Source organism: Tachypleus tridentatus, chromosome 10 (assembly GCF_004210375.1).
Source record: "Tachypleus tridentatus isolate NWPU-2018 chromosome 10, ASM421037v1, whole genome shotgun sequence".
Lineage (NCBI taxonomy): Eukaryota > Metazoa > Arthropoda > Merostomata > Xiphosura > Limulidae > Tachypleus > Tachypleus tridentatus.
In genome coordinates, this window is record NC_134834.1 from 52,970,642 (window position 1) to 52,981,298 (window position 10,657).

Genomic DNA, 10,657 nt, shown 5'->3' on the forward strand with positions numbered 1-10,657 from the left:
AACGTTTCTCTGTTTAATCACACAAAATTTCCCAATTGGTCTTAAGGTTTTATTAAAAGCCCATTATTTTCTATCATAATATTTTCATAGTTTATCCTAATATAATCCAACAATATTCACCTTCTTTCATTGTGTTGTTATCTTAATAGCGTCTTTGTTTTAGCGCAAGGGCTTATTATACACTTCTGTTTTATTATTATATAATATTACCTTTCTTTGACTTATCAAACTTATTAGCGATTTCGTATTTCATCAGCAAACATATTCATCATTTCTCTTTATTATCATAAGGTTTGTTTTATCTTGAAAAAAATTCTTTCCAAATACTTTTCTGCATCTTTATCAGATCCTTTTAAATATTTTCCATTTTACCATAAGGTTTTCTTAAATTGTCTTATATCTTGTTATCTGATCTTCCTACATCTTTCTATACTTGACCAGAAAATATTGTTAAATGAAGAACAGATTTGTGATACTATGATTTCCATGTACCAAGTGCCTACGAATGAAGAACAGATTTGTGATATTATGATTTCCATGTGCCAAGTGCCTACAAATGAAGAACAGATTTGTGATACTATGATTTCCATGTACCAAGTGTCTACTATTAATAATCTTATGCCCTGAGCTGACTTGCTTTTATGAAATGGCGTCTCTGTTCTATTATAATTTATTTTAGCGATTTATTTTAGATTGAAGCTAGAGTAATATAACAATACACAAATCCTATGGTATTTGTAGTATTATAGGGTGCATGGTCTTTCATTCAAGGTATTATCTATGTCAAACAAATATGATTCGTGTGAACTTTCACTAATTCCTTTCCTGATACTAGGTTTTGTTCATTATGAGAAATATTACATCTACAGTGAAAGTTTCCTTATAAGCTTCTTGGATAAGTGTTGAAGTGAGCTTTCCTTTTCGTCCGAGACTGATTCATTAAATATAAATATGATTAGAATAGGGAAGTGTCCAGAAATACATTAAAATTTGCTGATCTTATGTTATTAAATGCAACTAGGACAGCAACACTTAACAATAAGTTGAAAGCATTTTGCAGACTCATGAGAATTATATAAGATCTTCAAATCGATAGTTAGTATAACTGATGAGAAGTAAACCGTTTGTGTTCTTATATTCATGTAACGTGTGTAAAAATAATATTTAACAGGATTATAAATATGTAACCTTACATCTGAACTTAAGGCTATGAAATTCTGGCGTATAACAAAATATTTTATATTCATTCTAATTGTTTATTCACATTGGCTTAGATAATACATAAATTCTTTATAACAAAAAGTCAGTGTAGGGACGTCTGTATGAGCAAGGTAATAAAGCCGTATGAATTCTCTCTTTGAAATAGATTGAAGTTGTTTTCATCATTTATTATTACTATTTTACAGAAACACTCAAATAAATATCTTACTGACCATAATAGTTTGTCATTGTAAATGTATTGTTTAACATGGGCCACTTCATATTAAAAAACATCAAAGTTACTATGTTTTGCAGAATAACCTTTTCGTATTAATACTTTCTATGTCGTATTCGTTTTATCGCCAGATGATCACAGTTCGTCATTACTACTAAATCCTAAACAAGTGATGATAGAAATTTCTTGTGAGTTAAACACGATAATTGATATTCAAAAATAATTTGCAATCTTGTGCATGGGTTCGAACGCTGAAACTCAAGCTTATAATGAAATGCTGTTATATCAGTTTTATATAAGACAACTGAGAAAAATTGGCATTTACGTATAACCGTATTAGTTTTATAAGCATTAAGCTATAAGGTCTAGGCTTAAGTCACATTAAACAACAGCGAATGGATTGAACTACCATTGAGTTATACAGTTATATTTTCATAACTAACATGTTCACAAACAACGTCTCTGATATTTAAAACGAGATTGTTGTTACCGTACTATATTTCCAAGTTCCTTGCGTCGAAACTAGAATTTTCTTCATAAAACTGGGCAAAAGGATAAATCCAGAATCCAGAACAAAATCTTCTACCTCAGGTGTGGGAGATCGTTCATGTGACACTCACACCATCCGGCACTAGTCCTTCTTCCGTGCTATCCTGCAGTGGAAGGTATTCTAATCAATATGTCGGCTGGTTTTATTCGCGCGCGCACGAGAGCTCAAACTACGTAGTGCAGTTAGCAGCAAGAAGTGTAGTATTACGTCAGCTGGACAAAACCAAGCTCTCGGTGGTTGATGTTGCTACTTTTTCGTTCAGCAAAGCCATTGCACGAGCACTTTCCAGCTGCAGTCTCTTCGGTAGAATATTTGACTTCGGTGCTAGAAACCACACAGCACGGCATTTTATTTTGATATAGAACTTGTAACAACGGCTGTAATATCCAGAAACGTAATGAGCCATCAACCACGCGCGTTGCAAAAAAGCTACACACATGTTCTATTCTCTTGAGAGATGACCCACATTTCATCACGTCTTTCTTAGCTTACATACTTTATTTTATGCTTTTAATAATTCCCGTGAGGTACCGTAGAAAACTGTACTCTGGAAAGAAAAGTGTGAATTGTGCATTCTGTGCGTGTGTGTGTGCTTATTTGCTTTAAACCTTGACTGTATTTGATGGTAAGTAGTGTAGTAAGAATCCTGGTCTAACGGTATGGGAAATATCAGACAGATTAATCTACCACATGTAGTAGCGTTAACACCAAATAGTGCCTACCTGTAAACACACTTGTGAAAGAATTTTCAGAATGATAATACATATAGAACGCTGCATACAAAAGACTGTTGAAATACATCTTTTGACTATTCTCAAAACGTAGTAGCTCACGGTCGGATTCAAAATTCTGCCGTAAATACGATAATAATCATTAGTTGAATGTTTGTTTTATGAGTTTGGCGCAAAGCTACACGAGGGCTATCTGCGCTAGCCGTCCCTAATTTAGTGGTGTAAGACTAGAGGGAAGGCAGTTAGTCATCACCACCCATCGCCAACTCTTGGATTACTTACAAAATGATTGTGGGATTGACCGTAACATTGCAGCACCCCCACGGCTGGAAGGGCGAGTATGTTTCATGTGACGAGAATTCAAACCCGCGACCCTCAGATTGAGATTCAAGCGCCCAAACCACCTAGCTGTGCAGAGCCTTGCTTGAGTGCAAAAGTACTTAATGTGTTTAAAGCAAACGAATATCAAACACAGTGACGGTAAAGAGAAATTTTAAGCTAAGTTATAAATAATTCGTTTTATGCAGCTGCTCTGAAGTCTACGACAACTCGAGATATTTTTGTAGTAATTGAATATGTTCTCACTGCAACAGTACTGTAATAACGTTATGAACAAAAAGGGAAATTCCAACGGCTACTGTATTGACAAGAGTTTCAGTTATTACAAAGATGTTTAAAATGGTTATTGCAGTCAAGTAACGTTCTGCAAGGGACGTAGTAATTAGTGGGTAGTGAAAGTGGCCTAGTGGTTAACAATATGCCAAGTGAACACACTAAGCACTTTCAGGTGTGGGCGCTTTATAGAAATGACAGGCGGTTCCAGTATTCACTTAATAATGGTCGTGAAAGCAGTTGGATGATATCTTTCTGGGTAAATAGTTCTGAAATGGGGTTGAAAATGCCTGAATCTTAGTTTTTCTCATGTACTTGTTTAACCAATGTGTCTCGGAAAGTGTATTAATTACTGCAGTAACAAAGTGTACAACCATGGATATTATAATAATGTAGCATTGCGGTAAAGCATATTTTTGCATTAAAATATAGCTTAAGAGGATGCTAAATAGAAAGTAATTAATTTAACATAGGAAATATTTAGTAGCTTTTATAAATAAAGACGCAAATTCCGAAATAACAATACCAAAAAAACGACATAGCTGTTTATCAGTTTGTTAGCTTGTTTTTAATTTTGCGCAAAGCTACTCAAGGGCTATCTGCGCTAGCCGTCCCTAATTTAGCAGTGTAAGACTAAAGGGAAGGCAGTTAGTCATCACCACCCACCGCCAACTCTTGGGCTACTCTTTTACCAACGAATAGTGGGATTGACCGACCCACCTGGCCATGCCGGGCCCTGCTCATCAAACTGAGTCATAAATACACCTCGAGTGTTTACATCAGTCTTTCAAAGGTATTCAATTCCAAGTAAATAAAGTGAAAAAATCATTGTGTATTTGTTAAAATGAAGTATTAAAATCATTAAATTTAATGTTCTTACTTATTAACTTCTTTTTTTAATTAAATACTCAGGGCAACCCATAAACTGTAAAGCTATAATGCGTTATTCAAAGTATGTATTCTAAGAATTTAGTTTTATTCAACCAATAAAAAATGAGAATTTACATTTCTCATATTGTTTACTTTGAAAACATAAGATAATAAAATAAGTAAAGGTAACAGTTTCGTAAAGAAATATATTGTCTATAATTATATAAGAGCACACGGAAAGAGAAAAAAACAGTAGAAAATACAAAGAGTCGTATGAATACTGAAAACACCTCTTCCTTTTCAACCATGAATTTCGTTCTATCACAGCATTGAAAGATGCTCTTATTGTATAATAGCCTTTGGTTTCGTGCCAAAAAGAAAAATGCATATCATAATTCCTTATCGATTTTTCTCGTAAGAATGAGATATTGTTGAGGTCCTGTATCTTTTCTGAGAACTAGTGTTTTTGTGGATTTTTTGTTCAAGCTTTTCTCTAGTATAGGATGAATAAGTACTCCGAATGATTTTCGATGCAGTTCTTTTAAGAAATGTTTTCTTTCTGATTTTAGATTTATTCTGCGAATTGCATGTGCTCTAACTTTTAAGCTTTGAACATAATTTAACATACAAAATTTACTTTATAATTCAGGGAAATTAATGTCGCTTCTTTTAATGATTGTCAATCCCCTTACTTATTCCTAAGAATTACAGGTTTCTATTGTAGTTTCATTTTAAGCACTAGAAAAATGAAACCAACAGAGCAAGAGTAGCAATTATATTTACTGGTATTAACATAACATTATCAACATTATTTGACCAAGAACGTTAATATGATAGAAGTATTTTCATGCTGATATTTCATGTAATTTCATAAAAATAAATCATTTACTCTCTATGTATATGCATGATGATGAGAATCTAAACAGACTGCTAGATAGATTGTGACGCAAGGCCCGACATGGTCAAGCGCGTTTAAGCGTGCGATTCGTAATCTGAGGGTCGCGGGTTCGCATCCATGTCGCGCCAAACATGCTCGCCCTCCCAGCCGTGGGGGCGTTATAATGTTACGGTCAATCCCACTATTCGTTGGTAAAAGAGCAGCCCAAGAGTTGGCGGCGGGGGGTGATGACTAGCTGCCTTCCCTCTAGTCTTACACTGCTAAATTAGGGACGGCTAGCACAGATAGCCCTCGAGTAGCTTTGTGCGAAATTTCAAAACAAAACAAATTGTGACGCAAACATCTTTGATATGGTTAAATTGGAACCAGAAACGAACCGTTTTAAACTTAACGCTCGTAAAACAGATCTTAACTAAATACACTAGCACACAACTAAAGTACTTGGAAAGATATATCTTGAATATATCTTAATGTGTTAATTGATGTTTGCTTTTTTTACTTTTGCGCTGAACAAAATTTGACTGACATTAACTGGTATAAACATCAAGATTTTTTGCATACTATTAATTGATACTTCATATGTCATTAACTGGTATAAACATCAAGATTTTTTGCATACTATTAATTGATACTTTATATGTCATTAACTGGTATAAACATCAAGATAAACATACTATTAATTGATACTTCGTATGTCATTTTGCCCATTCTTCCTTTTTCGTTATTTTATAAATCATTTTTACCCATTATTTTTGTTAATTTATAACACTTTTAGTTTGCTCAGGGCAGAACTAAGCTTATTCATTAGCACACTGGGCTGTATACCGTAGAGTCTGGTTCTCAAGACGGGATACGGCCAAACGAACTGTGCACTTTCAGTGGTAAGTGTTGCTATAAAAATCACAGTAAATCCCCTTATTCTATCAAAAAACCGGACAAACCTTTTGTGTTAGCGGATGTTGCTAGTCCTATGTGTGAATTCTAGAGGTCTCTCACTTCGTCGTGTAACCAACATGCGCATAAGACACCAATAAGATTCAGATTGAAACATTACAAAACTTAATCTACTTTTCGTCCTCCTTGACGTTCTATGTTCATATTTCTATACCTATTTTATCACTCATTTTTTAAAGAAGTCCTTTATCAACTATTCCGTTGCTTTTCCGTCATCTAACTAACTTCTAATGTAATATTCAACTGTACTAAAGCAAATCACTTTGAGCACTCTTTAGATATACAAAATTATTTTTTTTACCATATAAAGTAAAATAGCGTTTCTCACAAATTTTGTCATTAATATAAGCAAAATGAAGTCCCAAGTAAAATTTTAGAACAGTTTCCTTCATCTTTTTTTAACGCACTTCCTGCAAAATATTATTATGCCATACATTTTGAATATGAAATTCATTAGAGTGTTTCAGCTATGTCTCCACATCTATTTATTTATTATTTATTTTAATGAAAACGACAGCATCAGTAGCGAAGATTCCTGAAGACTTCAAGTTCATTCGTGTATTTTTTTCCGAACTAATTGGTAGTGCGCAGGTTCATACCTGTGGTTTCTATTTATCCAGAATGTTCACTGTTACACTCGATTTTCACGAGTCTTCTACCTCATCACTTCATTTTTCAGCTTGTCTGCAAATCTTTTCAAGTAACACTGATGTTGTAGTACCTAACGGATGTAAACAGAAAGTCTTCATTATTAGATTATATTCATAATACTCTAAAAGTACAATTTATTCCTTCATTAATACTAACATATATATATGTCTTGGAGCCTAATTTATGGTTGAAATATTTAAAAATATTGACATATATTTCATTTTTCATCCGATAATTTCATAAGATCAGTTAATGAACATTCAGTTAAGTAAAACCTTTGAAAGTACCTGACCAGCGTCTGTTCTTATATAATACAGAGGACGTTTTCCAAAAATTGTATTGCGTATGACAAAATAAAGTTTATGTTTATAAATATACTATTTTATCTATTATTCCTTTCTATGTGAATTGGTTTTTGCTCACATCTTCTGCAATATAATCACTCAAACATACTGGATAATTAACTTCACAAATTCAGCATTTTTATTAACGAGCGTATATGTTATTCATATTCTGTTAGGTTTGTCCCTGTTTAAGTTGAATACGTCTCACAAATGTAAAATTATAATGCCATACATTACAATACAGTCGCATATGTTATTCAAATTCTGTCAGGTTTGTCCCTGTTTAAGTTGAACATGTCTCACAGATGTAAAATTATAATGTCATACATTACAATACAGTCACATATGTTATTCATATTTTCTCAAATGACTATTAAAATTCCCTTTCAATTATTCTTCTGCGGTACACGCGTATATCTTCTTATAGAAAAGCTACATTGAACTATCTGCTGTGTCCACTGAGGACTGATTTTAGCGTTGCAATTCGAAAACTTACCGTAGTCCCGTGGGGGGGGGGCGTTCTCACAGAACAAAAACATTATTAATCAGTGATGTCGAGAAAACCCACTTGTAGAGAAAAATATATATGTAGAAAGGGCTCGTTTGGGTTGAGAAAATATTTTACGTAGAGGAGCGAACATCGTCAGGTTCACAAAGAAAGAAAAAGGTACCTGAATGGAAGCTGACCACATGTTTGAAAGGAGTTGTGTAACTGAGTGTCGGAATGTAGAAGGCGGTGTTAGATGTTTGAATATATAAGTTTACATTATTTATTATATTATTTTTAATATAGATATAAAGTTGTTCCTATGTATTGGTTTATTTTGGGTTTAAGTTGTTGTATAAGTAAGGCTTCTTTAATTTTGCGTTTGTTTATGTTTGTTTCTTTATTTAGTATTTGGGTATTTTCTATGGTTATGTTGTGTTTATTTAACTTGCAGTGTTCGAAAACGTGTGAAGGTGACTTTTTATGTTCATTGAATCTGATTTCCATTTTTCTAGTTGTTTCTTCAATATAGAAGTCGTGGCAATTATCACATTGTATTTTATAAATAATGCTGGAGTAGGGTGTTTGTCAGTGTAGTTTTTACATAGCATAGACCTTAGTTTTGTGCCTGGATTTTGAATAAATTTGGTATTAACTGGAATGTCATATTTTGTTACTAGTTTTTGCGAAATGTTGGTTATTTTTCTGCTGATGTTGGGAATATATGGTATGTAGCAGTATATGGTTTCGTGATTTTTTGATTCGTGAGATATATTTACTTTTGTTGGTTGATTTTGCTTTCTCTCTAGGTGTGTGCGTATAATGTTTTCTACGATTTGTGGAGGAAACTTATTGATGTTGATGAAATATTATTTTATTTTGGCCCAATTCATCGTTAATTTTATCTGGTGAGCATAGTTTTATGGCTGTGTTTATTTGGTTTCTTGGTATGTTGAGTTTTTGTTTTGTTTCATGTACTGAATCCCAAGGAATGTATAGTCAGTCCAGTATGGGTGATTTTTCGGAAGATTTCTGTTTTAAATTGTGTATCGGTTCTTGTAATTTTAAGGTTAAGAAATGATGTTTGATTGCTTTCTTCCTGTTCACATGTTAAGTTGATGTTGGGATGTATAGCGTTAATGTGATTGAAAAAATTAAGTGTGTTCTGTACATGTGAATCCCGCAATCGTGTCATCTACATATCTGTACCAGTATAATGGTGGATGTAATGCTGTGTTAATTACTTGTGTTTCAAGTTGTGTCATAAAAATATTGGCTAGAACTGGTAATACTGGGTTGCCCATGCTTAGGCCATTTGTTTGTATACAGTTGTGGTTGTTGAACATGAAGTTTGTCTTCATCGTGGTGAATTCTATGAGGGTTGCTAATTGGTTACTGGGAATGTCTATAGATGGGTTAGGGTCTCGGATATAGAGTTCTAAGGCTATCTTGCAGGCTTCAGTGTTTGAAACTTCTGTAAAGAGGGATATAACATCGAAACTGGCCATTAAGGCTTTATGATTAAGTTGATTTAGATTAGACTTGAAATTAAAGGAGTCTTTGATGAATGAGCTGGCTGATGTTACATATTTGGAGAATGCCCATGCTATGTATTTACCGAGATTGTAATTAAACGATTCTTATGTGGACATTGGTTGTAATGGACAATCTGGTTTATGAGGTTTGGGGATGCCGTATATTTGTGGTGTGCGTGAGTCGGTTTTACGTAGGTAGGAATAAAGTGTTTGTGAAATTGTGTTGGCTTTTTTCAGTTGCGTTTCGTGTGTCTTTGTTAGATTTGTGTGTATTGGTTTAAATTTGTTCGTGTCTGATAGAATGCTCTTCATTTTTTTGGATGTATTCATTCGTATTCATTATGACTATAGCGTTACCTTTATCTGCTTCTAGAATTTTTATGTTTTTGTCTTGTTTTAGGTTTTTAATGGAATTAATGTCTCTTTTTGTAAGATTGTTTTTTAGCTTTCTGTTTTGTAAAATTATGTTTATGGTTTTGTGAGAAAATTCTTTAAAAAATTGTTTAAGATGTTGTTTTTAGGTTTTTCTGGAAAATATAATTTTTTAGTTTTTCCTGGGAAGTTTGGCTGTTGGATGTCAATAAAATTGTCTAAGTTGTCTTCTTTCTGTTGGTTGTTTTCTTGTTTTTGTTTTCTGTAAAAACATTATTAATATATGTTCAAAAATATCGTTGTTTTTATTATTCGACACAAAAAACTCGTAATCATAACAGGTGTAACTTATAAAAAAATACTATAACTAATCTTACATCCAAGTATTCAAACAAGTCTGCATAAACTGACTCAGTAGGTAGTTTTGAAGAACCTTATTACATCCTACTACAATAAGTAACGATCTGTGAATAAATAAGCATTCTCAAATCAAAACTTGTACTTTTGTTTCAAAACTCTTAACCTTTATGATATTGTACTGTCTTGTGAATGTACAATAATAATATTATATATTTCAATGGATTCTTGTAATCGAAAACAATATCAATTTACCCTTGGTTTATCAACTACGAGAAAGTGAAAAGTATCTTCCTGGATATAGTTGGCGTCTAACACTCATAAACATTAGTTAGTAAACAAATTCTAATTGAACACACTGGAGTCCCTTTAATCGGGAGAATATATTAGCATGACACAGATGGTCCAGTGACACCATAAGTAATATTTGTCCTGACAGAAAAAACAAATGACAGCATAAATTTGAATGTGTTAAACATTATTAAAAGGTATTTCTTCTTGTAATCTAGATCTAATAATTTTCCTACTGTTTACCGAGATTCAGCAACATAAAAAGCTTATAAACAATACTGTTATCTGTATTAGTAGGGTTTATAAAATGTTCAGGACAAATATTTCATTTTGACTCGTCACCTCATTTTCTGTGATACTTTACGGCATATCGTACAGTCCTATACCTGAACCAGACTTAGAAAGCCATGAAAACCATAGGCTATGAACTAGTTTTCACCTGAATTACTATTTATCTCTCAAATGCGTTTTTATACCAGAGTAATGAAGTGTTGGAAGAATAAAAGTGTTGACCAAAAAACTAATCAATTAAACGAGCTTTGCATTCAACTCTTGGTTTTGTGGTTATGT

At 33.1% G+C, this 10,657-nt stretch overlaps 1 protein-coding gene across 5 annotated transcripts in view; it reads right to left on the reverse strand.

Moving 5' to 3' along the window:
* LOC143229284 (suppressor of lurcher protein 1-like) overlaps window positions 1-2,211 on the reverse strand; it is a 200,675-nt gene extending 198,464 nt beyond the window's left edge. Inside the window, exon 1 of one of the 5 annotated variants that reach the window (XM_076461412.1) lies at window positions 1,931-2,211. In XM_076461412.1, the coding sequence (XP_076317527.1) occupies window positions 1,931-1,973 (43 nt within the window). In that variant the 5' untranslated portion in view covers window positions 1,974-2,211. Of the gene's footprint in view, window positions 1-1,925 lie in introns of all 5 variants that reach the window. The other 4 variants (XM_076461411.1, XM_076461410.1, XM_076461408.1 and 1 more) reach the window with 4 other exon arrangements.
* Window positions 2,212-10,657: the final 8,446 nt, after the last annotated feature.